Genomic DNA, 18,739 nt, shown 5'->3' on the forward strand with positions numbered 1-18,739 from the left:
TTCAAATTGTCATATGTAATCCACAATAACAGTTATTATTCTTGACTTCTGATTTTAAAACTAGTTCTTCATCAATTTGTTGTGCGCTGCGTATTTAATAAGTGGAGGTGATTAAACATTTGTATGGTTTCCCAAAATTCATAACGGCCCTCCAAGGCAAACCGTAACTACAATGTGGCCCGCGACCAAAACATGTTTGACACCCCTGATGTAAACCATAATGTGGGAAGCACTGTTGTCAAACTCATTGTGGTTAAGGCCCTTATAACTAAAACCATGTAAAAAATACTAATAAATAAATAAATAAGTGTGGTAGCCTCATCATGATATTACATATCCACTTTGTTCTTGGGAGCTCTGATGTAGAAACAATTATGGGCGTGACTTCCTGTAAGACAGCGAAAGTTGCAATGACCCATTTGTTACATTGGCTTTCGTTTCCTGGAGTGGATTATTTGAACATCACTTTTCACTTCTTGTCCGATATAATTTGGGATACCTCGGCGATGATTTGCGTGTGCAGTTGTAGATGCTTGTTTACCTGAATAAACTCATGTGAATGAACTGAATTGGAGGTGCGTCACAATATGCAAGTCGCAAATAAGTTTCAAGTCTTCACCTTCAAGTTTAAAGCAAGCAGCTTTCCTTTTCTCTCCTGTCTGACTGAGATGATCCAAGACATACATGGACGAAAGGTTGTTTGAATTCTTTGAATTCGCTTCACAAGTGGCGGCAACCTGACTGAAATAAATACAGCAAGCACACATGTTGGCAATCGTTGGAGAGGAAAAAATCATTTTCATGCTCCAGACTCTTGTGATGGGGATCAGTTTGTAAACGTGGACTCAAACTCATTTTTTATCAGTGCTGTCTTTTCCTATATTCTAAAGGAAACACCTATTGAGATATCTCCTTGACCAGATGTCGTTTTCCACCGAGGTTAACGAAAGCTGCTCGAAAAGGGAAAACAATTTGACTTCCCCTGGAGGCCCTATTGCAGTATACAGTATTTTTTTCCCCTGATTTTGTGGCGGCCCCTGGAGGTCATGATGCTCTTAGCATTTGGCTATGTTGCCCAATGGGCAAGCCAGCGCAGCGTTTGTGAATTTCTGTGACCAAACAATGTTTCTTCTGAATCTATAATTATCTGGATGTAATATGATTCACTTTTTTTTTTTAACTGTAACTGATTTATTAACAGATGTGACCTGAGAAGAAAAAAAATGATTTGTTTGGGGAGGGCGGATATCTTTCGAATTTTCACACAGGCATCTTTGTAATTTCCCCATTGCGGGACAAATAAAGGATATCTTAATCTTAATCTTTACTTGTGAGTCAGCAATAAAGCCCCTTCCCCCTACACATCCCCCTACACAGTCTGCTATGACTGCATCCCATAAAGCATCTTCTGCATTCCCCAGAGTCCTCCCTGTTCGGCCCACTGACTCATCTTATCCTGCTGAAAAATTAATGCGGGCCTCACGTGACAAAATAGGGTTGAAACAACTGCCAGTAGGAGTCTGGGCCCCTCATTTTTTTTCCTTCTCTACCCCCCCCCCCCCCCCCCCCCCGCCCGAGTTTTGCTGCTGTAGACTGCAAATGTCCCCAATGTGGGAAAAATAAAGGTTATCTTATCTTATCTTAATAACATTTACAGTCATAGAAATGATCCATTGGCGGGCATCTCATCATGAATGGACAAATCATCACGTGAAAATAAAACAGGACTTCGAATTTTGAAGTTTTCCTTCAGTGCCACCTTGAGGGTGACAATTGTGGCCTTGGAGCTGATGTGAAATGTGAAAATCGAGTTCTCCTCGAGGTGATATTTAGTTTTAGAACACTGACGGCCTTCGCCTCTCATCTCGAGAGAGTCTGATCAAATTGTTGCAAAGAGTGTATAACAGCCAAGCTAATCTGTGTGGATCATAGTTGAATAGATGTTTATTGTTTCACCTACACCATTATCATATCTAATAATTTGTAAAATTAAACCGTGTTGTCGACCATGCAACAAAGCTTTACACACACACACACACACACACACATATATGTGTGTGTGTGTGTGTGAGATCATTCCACACCACACGTCACTCAAGCATAAAGAGAGAAAGAGATGAGGTCATTTCTGTAATTATGCTCAGACCAAAATGTAAAACGTGATACTGCTCGAAAGACTTTCCTCCGTCCTTAGGTTTATCTTATGAGCAAATGTGTTGAACAAAGAATGGATGTGGCATGATCTTGTGCATGTCTTTCCTGTCAATGACACACTCAGATTGTGTCCTGGCTACACAGAGCCTAATTGGGCACAGAGGAAAAAAAAAGGAAAGCTTTCCTCTTTTTCATCACCAGAGAATGGCTGAGCACTTCATGGCCACCATGATTGAATAGTCCCCTCCAAGGAAATGGGCTGGATGGGGAGGGCGGAGGGCTGAACGTTTACATATGAGGAGGGGCCGTCACGCTCAGTTGCTCATTAACAAGGTGTTCGATTAAACACGTTGCTAATGACGTTGTCTTGCAAATCAATAATTTGCGCTTGTTCCAAAGGTGTGTCCACATCTAGGGCGTCATAATGGTGGATGGTCATTGAGGTTTATGGTAAGTTTCTTTCCACAAATGATGACAGCTGTGTGACACAAGGTGACAGATGGAGTCGGGGGTCAATGGGCGGCCGCAGTCCAGCCGCAGCGTGTTTGTGTTGTCAAAAGCTGAGGAAAAGCCAGTGCAAATCATGTCTACAGTTGAGGAATTATGGCTCAATGCCGACTGAGGGCACAGGGTTGAGGTGCTACATGACTAGTGGATAGAAAAACTTTAACATCAAAATATCATGTTAAAGACCTCGTCTATTTAATTTTACTATGCTAATGTACAGTTGTTTGAATAACTTTTCGGAAATATTTAAATGGCTAAAGCATGAAAGAAATAAAAGATAAGGACAGAACTCTAGCTCAATTAATTAAGCAAACATGGAGTATGCCTGGATGTGTTTGGTGTGGATGGCCTGCAACAAATAATGAAAAAAGTATATTGCATTATAAAAAAAAAAAAATCTGTTATCTGTGATCATGCACAAGTAAAAGTGCTATTTAATTTTAGGAATTGAGTGACATTGGGCTGGATTGACAATGTTCAATTTCACTTACTTCTACACATTCACCGTGAGACACCAAAGACTCAGTCGGACTTGTGCCATTAGCCTTATCTCTTATTTTCAACCAACTGAGGCTGACAGCATTGATTACCAATTAAAAGTGTGCTTGGTCAATAGGACTTTCAATCAGATTAACAAAGCACTAATTGGTTTTCAACTAGTGACCAATGAGCCACTTGTTGTACGCGTGAGTGAGGCGGGGCCTAAGCAGAATTTGATTCAGGCCCTCCTCCCACCACTGCTTGACTTCTATACTGATGGTGTTACACTTTGGGATAGGCTTTTCATGTGTATGTCACCTCTTTACATTCTTATTTATGTATAATTTTATGTTTTGAATGTGGTGTTAACCTGATTTGACAAGTGTTTAACACATTCGCCATATAGTTCCTGAATGGAGTTTATTCTGCCCACAGTAAAAGTTTCAGAGGTATATCATCATTTGAAACATTTCCTGATTTAAAAAAAGTCATAATTCATGCGTTATTCCATGCTAAAATAATTTCTACCAGTCAGCATTTGTTTAGCTCGAGCCCAATCTGAAAACGTCGTCAGTAATTGCAATATATTATGGCTAGCAGATTCCGTGTTCAGTCAGAGAGAAACTTGCTGCAGAAAGACGACCGTAATAAAGGAGCAAGACGCTCAGTTTCCTGGCGAATGAAGATTGAGTTTGGCTTGCTGTTGATGTGCATTAACATATCCAGGGTATCCAACATGTAGCGATAACAGAACAGAGGTTCAAATTTGGGCTCTGGCCTCCCTGTGTGGAGTTTGCATGTACTCCCCATGCTTGCATTGGGTTTCTGCATGTATTACAGCTACCTCCCACATTCCAAAAACATGCATGTGTGGATCATTGAAGACTCCTAATAGTCCAAAGGTGTGAATGTGAGGGGAAATGGTTTCTTGTCTTGATGTGGTCTGTGATTACCGGTAGCTGGCGCCTATCCAGGGTGTACCCTGCCTTTCACCCAAAAGTATGCGGGTAGGCCGCAACCCAAATGAGGACAAGCAGTATAGAAAACGGATGCATCAATGAAAATGGTTTGCACTTAGACATCACCCATTTCACCCTTCATAGAACAGGAATTCTGTAATCTGATTCAAAACATTCTACTGCTATGAAAAAACATGGTCAGAAAAAAATTAAAGGAAAAAAAGCAAACTTTTTTTTTCATTATTGTTCCAGTATTGCAACAATAATGAAGGCTACCATTGCAGTAAACTAACGAGATCATGCACACACATGCGTGGTGCATAAGCATCAGCATCTTTATATGTATTTACCTCCTACTAAGATTTTTACAAAATAAAACTCCCTCCCCCACCCCATGCTTGTCATTTACATGCGAGGTTGGAGGCAGTCATATTTTTATTGGTTGATGGATCCGAGCAAGAATGAAATAAATCATCCAGTACACAATGAGACGCCTTCCCACATGGAAGGCCGCCGAGTCCCAAAGGGGCTGCCATTTGAACTGCACACAACAGCCTTATCTTTGTCAAATCTACCTGAAAGAGGCACGTTTCTTTTCCCCTCAGATTTGAACTCTTAGTTGAAGGTCTGTGTATTGAATAAAATCGTTGTCAGCCCAGTCTTATCCAGACCATTCGTTGCCAAGCAACCCTGACTCCCAGAAGGCCTTTCCTTGAGCCTTTGTATTGAAACATACAGGTGGTGAATGACTCACGGAGGCTGAAAGGCACCAACATCTCCATCCTACATAATGGCAAAAAAAGGTTGATTCAACTTGCTGAGACAGCGACGGATTAATGACCTTTTCTAAATCATATTATGCCCACACGAAGTATCAAGAGATACTTTGGGGTGAGCCATTTTATATTCGTCTACAAAATGTTTGGCATAGAATGACATTCAAATGGTGTGCTTTCATTTAATATACTTCAACGTTTTACATTATTAGCCTCTCACCTAGTCTAGTTTATGACTTGACGGTGGTCAGGCAATGAGTATAAATCTAAAATCAGTTGTACGCATTGGTGACCACTTACAACAAAACAAAATTACAAATTAAAGTTGAATTATATATGCAATACACATTTACAAATGTAGACACAGCATAAATACAAACATCCCAACATTGGGTCTTAAGGCAAGTGATTGTGTGAGCCCTTAATATAAATGGAATGTGTTGATCAGTCTAAATTGTACAGTAGATTGCACAGTGCAAAATATGAAATATTTTTGAAAATACCAATTTGACACGTTCAGATGAATTTGACTTTTGAACACAATTCACTTCAATTGTTGTTCTGTTAAAAACGTGTCGCATTGTTCACCATACAACCAACAGGAACATTATTTCCAATACCAGGTCTATCACGAGCATCTCTACTGGCTGTCCTTCAAAACAAGCACTTTCGTCTTCGGCCGCGCCTCCTGATTTCACTTTGTTTTGAAGAAACATAATAAAACACAGCATTGTTGTTACAAAGCAAATGTTGAAAACATTGAATAATGAATGTCATGCTTTTAAATGAGTGATAATAATGGCACTGTGTATATTTTACTTGTGGATGAAGGATAAAATTGGGTCATCAAATTACCATATTAACTCACACTACATCCTCACTTTGTGATGGTGTGAATGTGATTGTTTGTCTAAACATGCCTTATGATTGGCTGGCAACCAATCCCCTAACTGAACATACACTGCCTGCATGGATGTCAAATTAATGGAACTACTTGTGACCTTAACAATCAAGGATTAATTATATGTTGATTTTTGAAGATTTCAATGGGGATAATATGGGTAAAATCTGAATGTTCTGAGCTCCTGTTTGAATCCAGTGTTGTATTGAGAAAAAAAAAATTGCCAGAAGCAATGGTGCTACAGGGGAGGCCTTCATGAATGTACTGTAGCTCAACTCGCCATATCCAATGAACGCCACCTTGTTCTTCAGACTACAAATTAATTGCGGCTCAACGAAGAACACCTTTCCTGAGAGTAGCCAAGCCATCAATTCCACTGTATCAACATTATTTTTAGCATTAAATGAAGCACTTCACAGATTACTTTACCCATACCGAGTGTTAAATAACTCATCTTGATGAATACTTATCCTAAAGCTTACCTCTGTGATGGTGTTTGTGAATGGCGGCATGGCGCTCACGTTTCCACACGTGGGGAGTGCAAATGCGTCAAAAGTTAGGTCCACATTGCATTCAGCAAACATTACGTGTGCGTAGGAATATTTGGCCGGCTAATGAGCATTCATTTCAACTGGTAAGCAGTGAGTTAATAAAGCACAGCTTGGCAGTGTACTCATGCTTTTGTGTTTATTACTTCAGCAAGAAGTATATCCTGGAATCTACCACTGGCCAGGGTAAGACAAGAGATCCTGGAAGTTGAAGTAAGCTATTATAAACTAAAAAGGAAAACCTTTGCGTCGGATGACGCTACTACAGCAACGCACTGGTGTACACTCCAGTTCAGGAGATATAGATGTCTTAAACGTCCCATCCTGTAGACTTGGGCCCCCTGCCTCCTTATCTTAAGTCAACAGTCTCAAACTTGGGCCTTAAACTGGACAGTGATTTCAAACTTGATCGGCAAATTGTTGCCGTTGTCAAATCCAGCTTCTTTCACCTTAGACAGCTGGCCAAAATAAAACCTCTCCTCTCACATGAACACTTTGAGACAGTAATTCATGCCTTTGTCACATCCCGGCTCGATTACTGCAATGCCCTTTACTTTGGAGTCCGCCAGTCCTCCATTAAGCGCCTTCAGCTGGTCCAGAACGCCGCTGCTCGCCTCTTGATTGGTACTCGTAAGAGGGAGCACATAACTCCTACTCTGGCATCCCTTCACTGGCTCCCCATACATTTTAGAGTTATTTTCAAGATCCTCTTATTTGTTTTCAAATCTCTGAATAATCTAGCGCCACCTTACCTCTCTGAGCTCATCCGCCCCTACACACCTGCCCGGCGCCTCAGGTCTGTGGACCAGACATTATTAGAAGTACCAAGAACTAAACTGAGGCTCAGAGGGGATCGAGCCTTTTCTGTTGCTGGTCCCTCTCTCTGGAATGACCTCCCACTGAACATTCGGCAAGCCTCCTCGCTGCCCATCTTCAAAACCCTCCTCAAAACTCACTTGTATTCTTTGGCATTCGACTCGGCACGACTTAGATTTGTTCTTGGTTGTTCTGTTTGGTGCTTTCTACCGCCTTTATTACCGATTTGTCTTACTGTTTATTGTGCATGTTAAATTGCTCCATGTACAGCACTTTGTATGCAGCGATGGCTGTTTGAAAGTGCTCTATAAATACAGTTGACTTGACTTGACTTAAAATAAGTGAATGGATGAGGGTTTGTCAAGTGCTTTGGACAGCATATGCTGTAGATCAGGGATGTTAAACTCATTTTTGCCGCGGGCCACATTGAAGTGACCGTTTTCCTTGGAGGGCCATTATGACTGCGAAAGCATTTAAAGAAGTCAAGAATAATGGTTGATTCGACGATTGTTTAAGTTCCTGTAATGAGGGGTTTGGGAAGAAGAAAATGCTTACAATATCTCTCAGATTTATTAGATATGAGAAGTTGAACTTTTGGTCCAGATTTTAGCGATCATGGTAGAAGTTGATATGTTTGATTTGTTTTCGCGGGCCACATAAAATGATGTGGCGGGCCATATCTGGCCCCCGGGCCTTGAATTTGACACCTGTGCTGTAGATAAAGGGCTGCCTTAGTGCACTCTATTTACCATTTACCATTTTGCTCACCTTTTTGGGGAAAAGTACAATAAGTAAATGATTTAAGTTTATTTGGTACGCGCTCGTCAACATGAACAAGCTCTAATAAAGAGTATATAATTTTCTATCAATATTAATTCAGAACTGCACCAGATGATGTATGTGGGACAGTTGTATGTTGTTATATTGTGTTGTTTTTTTTTTTCACTATTTATGTTCTCCGTAATTGCAAGATAAAGGATGCAGAAAGTGCTATATATCTGGATCGTTAACGACAGTGTGTTCAAAAGGTTCACAAAGAGTCAGGGACACGTTGCGATATTGATTTGAAAAAACAAACACCCCAAAAAAAAAAACAGATGCAGGCAAGTGAACATTACGAAACATTAAGAAATTCTAATTAGATTAGCTGTTGGTAGGTGTTCTGCATTACTCACTGACCGTAACTTGTGAGTAGTGCATAAGTGGGTAAAGATATACTACAGGGGGAAAAAAACTGAGGTGTAGCCATGCAATACTTACCCGTATATAAAGAACTTTTTCCCCCACACGATAGCAGTTTCTTGGCTGCTTTTCAACAGGGAACCTATTTGGACAGCTGCAGGGTGGATTTTCAATAATGTTTCTCACCTGATAAGAGGTTAGACAGACACAGGGTGTTAATGTACTGCAGACATGCAACATTCACAATGTTTGCAATCTCAAATAATACATTCCACGAATGAGGCGTACAGTGTCATCCAAAATGTTGCTGGTGCTGGTGCTCTGTCGGATAGTGGATTTGCTGGAGTGACGGTTCAGGTGGCAAGGTGTTGGGGGTCTTGCCGCAATGGCCACTTGCGTTTGGCCTTTGGAGGCTGCAGATGTGCCAGTGGAGGACAAAGGCGTTTGTGTTGAAGCTGTGGTTGTGCAGCGTTTGGGAGCTGAGAGGAAGGACTGCAGGAAACACGTGGGCATTGGGTCCGCAGTGGCTGATGGAAGATCAGACGCGAAGGGTGAGATGTGTGCTTCAGAGAGACAGATGGAGCTTGGAGTGAGGGGCATTGGTGGAGAGGGAGGGGGTGGGGTCGGGGACTTGCTTGAATGCGATTGTGAGCAAAGCTCCGGGGTTGGAAAAAAGGAGAAGGGTAGCGTGGACAATGGAGAGGTACTCTCTCCTTCTTCCCTCTCTGTCTCTCTCTCTAACTTCACCAGGCCTGGAGGCTCAACGCCATACCTGAAAAGGCAAAAAGATATCAATCATTATGAGGTCATTCAAAAGAGCAATTAGAAATAGAACAAATGAATGTTGCTCCTTTTTTACAGCTATGTCATCGAACATAGATAATAATGAAAATAATAATGAATGAAGAGCTTAAACAGGAAGCTGCAAAGCAAATTTCGAAGTAATTGAAAGATTCTGCCTTATGTTTGCCTGATTTGATTATTCACCAATTACACTGCCTCTTTTCACACTTTCATTCATTGCTTCTGGCTGGAGCACTTCATACAGTTAACGCAGCTAGTTACCTGGCGGCCATGCGTCCCAGCGCCATCAGGCACAGGCACACTTCCCGGGGTTGCTTATGGAGGACTACACACAGCACATGTACAAAACACAAACAAAGAGGAAAGAGATAGCAAGAGCGATACAAATAGAATCAATATAATGAAGCTTTGACAAAAAAATCTGAGATACGGCAAAGGGGGCATATTTTGGGAAGTGCTCTATCTATCTCTACTGTTCATCTCTATCTTTGAGGCAGACCAGGAATTCCTGTGGCCTTTGAATGTGCATCTGAGGACATGAGGGCATGAATGCTTCATCTCTTTCCACCGGTATACTACTTTCACATCAAACAAAGTGCCTGTCTGAAGCCAACAATGCCGACAGCATTACAAAGAAGGCAGTTGCACAACATGTACCCTGCTACACTCAACCAAATCTACTGTTGAAAACAATCTCATTGATCTCGGTTACAGGAAAAGAATGATGTGTAAGGTCAAAACCGTGGCAAGACCTTTTTTTTGATATGATAGCAGAACATCCGCAGCAGGAATAGGATACAAGGCGAAGGCAAAGAAATCATCATATGAGTTAATGAGTACAATGGGACTCACTAAGTTAGCAAAGTAGTGCCTGTCACTGTATCACTACTTCCCCAACCCACTATTTGGCTAGTCACATAAAGGTTTTAGCAAGCAAATGATCACTGTCGTCGTTCCAAATTTGCCACCATGGATGGGGATGTCGATGTGAGACAAGAAAGGCATTCAATCAAAGTCAGAGAGCAGCACCACCCACGTATACACAAATTGCTGGGTTAAAAGTATCCCAAATTTTGGCGAAATAGCAGCACTGGATACAAACAAGACGGACCCAATGCTGGGTTATTTACACTCGGTGCATGAGACCAGTTGCTTTAAAGTCCTATGACTGGATTTTGGTGATTGGAATGGATCAAATCTTGAAAATGGGTTGAACAAAAGGGAAAGAAGCATTCTGAAATCAAGTTTGCTCATGCAATCCAAACCTTCAGTTTGTGTTACTCAAAACATTTCAGTAGGATCTGGATGAATTCAATGGAAAAACAAGCAAACAACAACAACATAAACAAGACTACAGTATCGTGATTGCAAATAAGGGTAGGATTTCAGGAAAAAAATGATGCTAAAATTTCAAATTGGTCAAGTTGTGTTTTGTGTATGCATTTTAATTTATACTATGCACTTGATTTCGTCACCTGTTCTTCACAATAATGAAGTAGGTATAGGCTACCAATTAAAGTTGTATATTAATAACATCAAAGGCACAACATTCTTGATATTAACTATGGGACAGGTAGCCTTTATTTGAATTTTAAGAGTTCTTGAAAATATCCACACTTATATTTTTCTGCCTATTTTTGAATTATTGTCGCTCAGATGAGTGTTCATAAATAAATTCATCAATAAAAACGGACATTTATGTTATTTTTGTGTTTTGTAATTTGTCTTTGCTGGCTCGTCTGTTGCTGGTAATCCACATTGTGATATGTTGTCCCGTTCAGAGCACTGCTCACACGGATTTGGTAATCTTCAAAACGGTGTATGTGGAGCAGGGTGATCCATTCCAATGTTGCTTTGCAAAAAGGGAATACAATTAAAAAGATCCTGGAGAGCAAATAATGGGATTCCCAAATCCGCATCATTTTGATCCAGATTACAACTACTGGCCCATGGGGTGAAAGATTTGACCCTGCATGTTGGCTCAATATTTGAATCCAACAAGGGTTGTAAAAACTACCCACACAAACAAGCTAAAGATCCCAGGAAATTGGTTCCGAGGCAATCAGTACAACTGTGATGAAAAATAATACTCATTTCCACACCATGGTTTTCTGAAGAAGAAGCAACTTTCCCCTCTCAGGGCTTGCCACACCAAGTCATTCACATACGTTTGGCACAACTTTGACAATGGATCCACGTGTCCAAAGTCAGCAGTGTTACCCCTGAGCCATACGGGCGCCATTGACGTTTTCTATGAATTACATTAAATTGATCTCAACCTTGGGTGAAAGTAACCCAATCTGCGAAATATCCATAGCTACCCAGCAAGTGGGTACACAGCATGTTTTCAGTGATTATTAATAACATTTTATGAATAGCCTCAAAAATATTAACCAAGCACAAATTTGGAATTGGCTTGTTCAAAGATAATTGTGGCGGAAAACCAAGAATCAAACCTGGAATATTGTATTGACAAACACAAAGTACACCACGAGCTCACCTAAATCCTCAGATTCGAAAAGGTGGGCCTTGTCAATGCCAATCTTGCGGCACCAGTAGAGGAAGTTAGCCGTGTTGTCTCTGGCAAAAAAAGATCCTGAAGTTGCATCGGCTCGCCAATGGATCACTCTTCTGGTGAAGGCCTGCATGAGGCACACACCAAATGATGTAAGGAGAACACCCACATTCAACTAAGCGGTTTTAATGTTGAGGGATCATCTTGTTTTTGTAGTTGTACAGTAATGCCTCATTTATCGCGGTTAATGGGGACCAAAATCCGCTAAGTAGCGAACACCCCCCCTCCCCCGCCTCCATATACTGTAGGTACATGCACATAATATTTATAAGGCCAAATTTAATGGTATACATGCATGTCGAAGTAAATTTTGAAGTAATTAATGCTGTATACTCATAGATTTAAACATGTATAAGTTAGGTTAGTTTATGAATAACAAAATACAGTAAACATATATATATATATATATATAATTTTTTTTTTAAGTCTGCAAAAAGTCCGCAAACACTCCGCGAGAAGCTGCGAAAGTCAGTCAAACAACTGCGAGTCACATAGAGCAACATATACAGTACTGTACTACATGTATATGAAAAAAAACACGTTTTTTTATTTTTATTTTTTATGAACATGTTTGAAAAAATCCGCGATGCACTGAAGCCGCGATAAACGAACCGCGAAATAGCGAGGGATCACTGTACTGGTTTTCTGTTTGTTGTTGTGTCACTGTTGACATTCTCAGGCATTCTAGCATTTGCTTATCTGAGCGTATGTATGTATTATGGTCGGGGGAAATTATTGTAAATCAGAAAATTGTGCATCATAGGTTGAGTCATTTTATGTCCCATACAGCACGCTTTATTTTGTAGAATGGTTACTACCTATAGCGGGCTTTGGTAAACAACTGATTAAAAAAGAGGTATAAAAGCCACCAATCCCCAAAATAATGATTTGGTTCTGTTTCAGCACCTTTCCATTATTGCTGTGGCTCATTTTTTCCTGGAGAAGCTGGGCCAGTTGACAAAGAACAACGCCGTTGTCCAGTCTGTCCATTAGAGTGTCAGCGGTGACATCCACACCTATGCACAACACAAACACAAAATAGTCATGCAGGTACTCCTTGACTTAATAAATACATCAATAAATACATACATAAATGAAGAGAACAGCCTTGTGGTGATTTCTGAACATAAATATCAATCCAAGATTCATCAATAAATGAATAATTCTGAATAAATCTTATGATGTCAACTGTAAAAAATATATAAGCTTAAGAGAACCAACCCTCTGTCGGCTGAACAGTTTATTTAGTACAGGGGTAGGCAACCTAAACTGTTGAAAGAGACATATTGGAGCAAAAAAAAGTAAAGCAAATGTTGTCTGGAGCTGCAACAACTTAAAAGCCTTCGAAAGAAGGCAACACATGCTGTACATATTTATATGAGCTATATTAGCCTACTATCAAAATTACTAAGTTGGCTACAAATACACAATGAGCCTTCCTGATTAAACGTTTTCTTTTCCCTGCAGTACATCCTGTAGAGCAAGGGGGGGGGGGGGGGGGGGCAACCTTTTTTGACCAAAACTCTATTTTTTGATCAACCAGCCTCCCGTGATCGACCCGTGACCGCACACGCACGCACTTACACACGCATGCCATAATGAGCAACAGCCATAACAGCCTTTGAGATGAACATGGCACGGGACACACTTTTGCAGCGTGTAAACCTTTTGACGTGTCGTGTTTTAAAATGCTTCTTTTGGTCCTTCAGATTGCCATTCTTTGCCAGTTCCCTCGGTGAATTGGACATGAAACGCCGTTTCTTCTTACATCAGCCACCTGCCTGGCATCCCGCTCTGCTAATAGAAACGTGTGTCGCAGGCTATGATGCAAATCTTCGTTGACTGAAATGTTGAAATGTAAAATTTATTCGACACATTCTGACAGTATTTGAAAATGTTAAGAATGTTTGTCCTCCTACAGAAACCCTATTGAAACAAAAAATATATTTTCACTCCCCCATCTTTCTCTATTTTCAAACATTTTTAAAAAGCTCCAGGGAGCCACTAGGGGGCGGTAACGAGCCACATGTGGCTCCGGAGCCGCGGGTTGCCGACCCCCGATTTAGTAGTTCAAGACTTGAAAATTATGTCTGCATGAATATTTGCCCCCCCCCCCCCCCCCAATGACTCAGTAGTGATAGATTTTTAGCAGATTTAGTCACTACTTTTGGGACCAAAATGGGTAAACCCGATGACGTCAACGTGAGCTGAGTGATAATGTTACCTTGGTTGCTGTGTGTTATTTCCTCATGAAAGTTGAAACATTCACCAAAACAAAAGTAATGGGCTTGACCAAGCAAAGTGGAGTGTAATTTGCAGAAATAATTTCCGTGGTTCTTACTCAAAAGCATCAAGTGTTTCGGTCAGAGTTTGGAATGAATGGTTTAGAGCAGGGGCGTCAAACACGGGCCCTGGAGGGCCGCTGTCCTGCATGTTTTCTTTCCAAGCCTCCCTGTTGCAACACACCTGATTCAAATGAACAGATCATCAGCAAGCTCTGTGGAAGCCTGACATTGAACCTGATCATTTGAATCAGGCGTGTTGCAACAGGGAGATTTGGAAAACATGCAGGACAGCGGCCCTCCAGGACCGGAGTTTAACACCCCTGGTTTAGAGGAATGGATGCTGGTCTCCCTCGGCAGCAACAGCATTTTTACATTCACACTCATATGTAAGTGCCAATGTTCAGCCTGCTCAAGTATCCCTTTAAGCACTAGTTTCTTTCATGATATTGTGTCGGGTTCTGTTTTTTTGTGAACTTGGTTTGGATTTGATTTTAGTTTTCTCATGTTCTCCTGGTGTCTCTTTTGTCAATGTTTGTCTTGTGAAGTTATTCGGGTTACAAACAGTTCTTTCATCTCTTCGTGTCTTGTCCAGTTGCTCCTCATTGTCGTGTCAATTTGTTTGTTTTTAGTTTCCCTGCCTCCTTTCAGTCATTACTGGATTATTTAATTTGATTTGTAGCCCCTGTCAGTTGTCATTCTTCAGTCGCTTTGTGAGTTTTTGTGTAATTGTCAAGTCATTGCTTGAGTTTGATTGGACTTTCTTTAATGTTGTTTTTTTTGTTGTTGCTGTTGTTCATCCCCAAGTGCCTTATTTTGCGTTTTTGGGATAAAATGCTTTTTGAGCTTCATTCAGCCTTGCCTCCCTGCTACCTTGCATTTGGGTACTCAACCACGCTAAAACATAACAGAATGATGCGACCACAAAAGGACCCGGCAGGAAGCACAAAGCGTCGCCCTGCCAGCTGGAAGTCTGCTTCCCATTGCCTTCAACCTGCCAACTACTACACTCTTTCTTTTCCTCCATGTCTCTGTCACCCGTCCCGTTGACTTGTCCTAGTTTTTCACGCTGCCCTTCAAATTTACCTCCCCCATGTTTTTTTTAGATTCAGATTTGTCAGACTTTGAAGATGGCCCCAATTAAGTTGATTTCCTTTCTGAATCTCATTTAGCTTTTGATAACTGACTTAGATTTTCCTGGTTCTTTCCCTAGTCAGTTTCTGATCCATTTTTCTAATGACTCCTTGGACTTCACTCCCCAAATCCTTCCCTTCAACTGTTTTTCCACTGACACCTAGTATGACATGTTTGTGCATTTTGTTTTGATTCGAATTTTAATTTTGTGTTTTCCCTGATGTCTTTTTGTCAATGTCTCTTTTTAAGTTATTGTGTCCCCCTGTGCTCATCAACCCGGTTCCTTCTGTTGACGAATGAGCTCAGTCCATCCCTTTCGTTTGGTCCAGGTGTTCCTCATTGTCTTATCAGTTTGTTTGTGTTAAATTCCCTGCCTTCGTTCAGTCACTGTTGGACCGTTTGCGTTGGTCCCTGTCAATCAACTCATCTATGTTCTAGATTTTTGCGCGACAGTTTTTTCCTTTGCCTTTTGGACTTTCATTTAGTTTTTGTTTGATTCTGAAGTATTGTCTTTGATTTTAAATTTTTATAATTAGATATTTTGAGAGAACACCTGCGTTTGGGTCCTCAACCACGCTAAAACATTTTGTGTAGTGATATTGGCAATGAAATAATGAATCTCTTGGTCAGATCAGAAAAAGAATATGCATTTGAGAAAACTGTAACTGGTCAAGTGTAGATAATAATTATCGAAATTGTCGACCAGGTCCACATTTGACCAGGCCCTTGGCTTCGCAGGGTCTCTGTTCAAAGGTTAATCTCACCCATGATGGTGTTGAGCCAAAGAGCCAGGTCTTCTTTCATAGAGAGAAGGCTGGCATCATGGCGGTATGGTAGCCACTGGTTGTATTCCTGGGGACTAGCAAGGCCAGGTCCGCAGTGGCGATACTTCGGGCTGAGGAGACAGCTCATTCCCAACCCTGTCAGCTGGCTCAGAGGACTCTCAGACCTCTGGTTCCTTGGTCCCAGTTCACCATCCATACTTCTGCTTTGACAATTCCTAGAAGGAAACATTTTGACTGATGCTGGTGTGCATGATGAGACTTTGGAAAGTTTAGTGCCTTGCTCATGAGCACTTTGGTGATAATCTGGACTTCTATCCATGTTTACATGTGTGAATTTTAATTTTTCACCGTAATGCACACATTAATTATTCCAAGTGGTTGAGATACAATGTAAGAATAAAGGCTTCAGCTGCAATGCTGAGCCAGTATGCTAGTGCTAGTGCATGGCTCATTTGTCATGATCCCAGAGAAACCTACATCATAAAGCTCGGCCGCATGCAGAGACAAGCTCTGTCTGACAGGAGCACTCGCCACTAATCACACGGAATCAGGACAAACACACACACACTGGGTTCGTAGGTTTATTGACACATGATCGTCAAAGGCCATCCGGGTCCCACGTCTGTGGGTGTCTCTCTTTTAAGTAAAATTTAAACATCACTTTAGATATCTAAAGTAGAATAATCAGATTTTAAGCACACCTGGTATGCATATGCTAGGATCCCTTACAAGCAGCATCACATCTGCTTTTAAGACTTTTATAGCACATGCCTCCGGTGTTTTGTCATTAAGAACCTGGTTGACTTGTACTGTTCAACAGCATTACTACATGATGAAATTAACAACACACATGAGAACGGTGTCAAGAAATTCTAACTGAACAGTGTGTGTGTGTGTGCGCAGTCGAAAACAAAATGTGAAGATGTAGGTTGGCGCGGTGTTGCATGAACTTAGTGAAAGGAGCCCTTTTGTAAACACAAGGTGCAGACTTGGGACAGACGCGGGGTGTGGGAAGGTGAATCGTGCCAAGTTAGATGCCGGTTTATTGGTTGATCAGCGAGCCATGAGAGCGTCTGTCTCGAACAAAACATCCAGGTGAGAAAATCGCACCTGTACTCCAGGATGGCTGTTCTGGGAAGGGATGGCAAAGGTCACCCGCTGGCTTGTGTTTGAGACACTAGCAGTCTTTATGCTCCAGGAAAACTCAAAAGTGCATGTCTGGAAAGACAACACACATGGGCACTGGCACACATACACACAAATTATGCCCATGCACATACTGGTGATTTTGTTGCAGTTTACTTTGCACAACGCATACTTGAGCTCAAGTGGCATTCCCTCACCTTTATATGCACTTTCAGTCAAAGCTCCACAATGGAAAGAGATGCAATTACATACCAGCTGAATTGAAATATGTCAGCAAAAGAATCTTAACCCTTTCACGCACCCTATAACCTGATAAAATGATTAGCTGCCCACTCTAGTAACCGCTGTCCCTGACCGGGTTAAAGTAACAAAGCAAAATTTCACGTCAGCCAATTGAATAAACTGGGGGAAACCTTTGAATATGGTGTGTCCAATCACACATCAGCAGCCTTGAGTCATTTTGCATTGGTCTTACATTCACTGAAAGCCCGTCGAGGAGTCATCTACCAGCAGGGAGTAAAACTGTTATCAACACTCGATGGAGAAGGACTATGGCCTATTACTGTTCCACGGGTGGCTTTCAGTATGCACCATCAGAGGAACACAACCGTGCAAAAGTTAACTTCTTCCTTTGCTCCTCTGACTGAAAGGTAAAACCTCAAATAAACAATAAGTGCCTCAGAACAGTCTGTTCTGTGTCCAACTATTCATCTCCATCAAGCAGCAGGTACAACTGGGTCAAACAACACAGAACATGTACGGTACATGCAGTACATTCCCACCTAATAATAATGAAATGTGGAGCATCAAACATAATTCTTCTTCAAGCATGCTTTTGCACATACATAGCTGTGTAAAAATATGTACGGTCAAAAGATTTGACTCATATAGTTGAACATGTATTGTGGAAATTTTATATTTATCCACGACCTTCTCACATGTCATAGTGCAGTTACATTTTGGAAGCTAAGTACAATGAATGCTGTTGCATTTCTATGACTTAAAAAAATAATAATTTTCTTGTTGCCGTACATCCCAAATTTTAAATCATGTTACATATCCTTTCAATTTGTTCTTTTTTGTTGCTGTTTTTGTGTTGTTTATTATTTTACTTTAGTTCACTGTTTTTGTTTAGCGCTTTGTTACAGATGCAGCTGTTGTGAAAGCATGATATAAATCAGAATGTATTGTATTGTATTTTTTTTCCAATAACATCACCACTAACTGACAGATATTATGAAAACATTTCAGAAGAGAAACAGAAGTACTTACATAAAGTGCTGATAGCAATCACAGGTTGAGTTCAATGAAGATTCACGTCATCCACATTTGCTCCCAATTCTCCCCGTGGTGTGGACACATGACTTTGAGCCCGACAGTCATGGCCTCTCTCCCTCACAGGCGGGGTTGAACCTCTCAGCCGAGCACTTTCAACTTGCAACTGGTGGTGTCATCTTACACCTACCAGAACTTCATCTATTCTACACATCTCAGCACAGACTTCTTTTCCTCATGAGATCATGTTAAAATCATATCAACAAGCATGTTCTTATTAGCTATTAACAAACATTCCTCTTAATTGTCTTCTTGATGGAGGAATGCAGTCTCGGGGGTGGGCGGGTGATTATGATGGGGGGGGAGTTTCTCAAGACTCAAGATTTTTGTTAATTTCAGAGGTTGATGAGAGCAT

At 41.1% G+C, this 18,739-nt stretch overlaps 1 protein-coding gene across 2 annotated transcripts in view; it reads right to left on the minus strand.

Moving 5' to 3' along the window:
* The window catches only part of gas2b (growth arrest-specific 2b), a 21,008-nt gene extending 2,632 nt beyond the window's left edge, over positions 1-18,376 (minus strand). The window contains exons 1-7 of one of the 2 annotated variants that reach the window (XM_086106385.1): positions 18,322-18,376; positions 15,883-16,118; positions 12,609-12,718; positions 11,628-11,769; positions 9,389-9,452; positions 8,612-9,095; positions 8,402-8,509 (exon numbers count right to left, since the gene is read on the minus strand). In XM_086106385.1, the coding sequence (XP_085962511.1) occupies positions 8,402-8,509; positions 8,612-9,095; positions 9,389-9,452; positions 11,628-11,769; positions 12,609-12,718; positions 15,883-16,118; positions 18,322-18,323 (1,146 nt within the window). In that variant the 5' untranslated portion in view covers positions 18,324-18,376. Of the gene's footprint in view, positions 1-8,401; positions 8,510-8,611; positions 9,096-9,388; positions 9,453-11,627; positions 11,770-12,608; positions 12,719-15,882; positions 16,119-17,013; positions 17,428-18,321 lie in introns of those variants that run through there. The other variant, XM_086106386.1, reaches the window with a different exon arrangement.
* Positions 18,377-18,739: the final 363 nt, after the last annotated feature.

The sequence above is a fragment of the Hippocampus guttulatus genome, chromosome 3 (assembly GCF_054856545.1).
Source record: "Hippocampus guttulatus isolate MCC_2025c chromosome 3, RoL_Hgut_1.0, whole genome shotgun sequence".
Taxonomy (NCBI): domain Eukaryota; kingdom Metazoa; phylum Chordata; class Actinopteri; order Syngnathiformes; family Syngnathidae; genus Hippocampus; species Hippocampus guttulatus.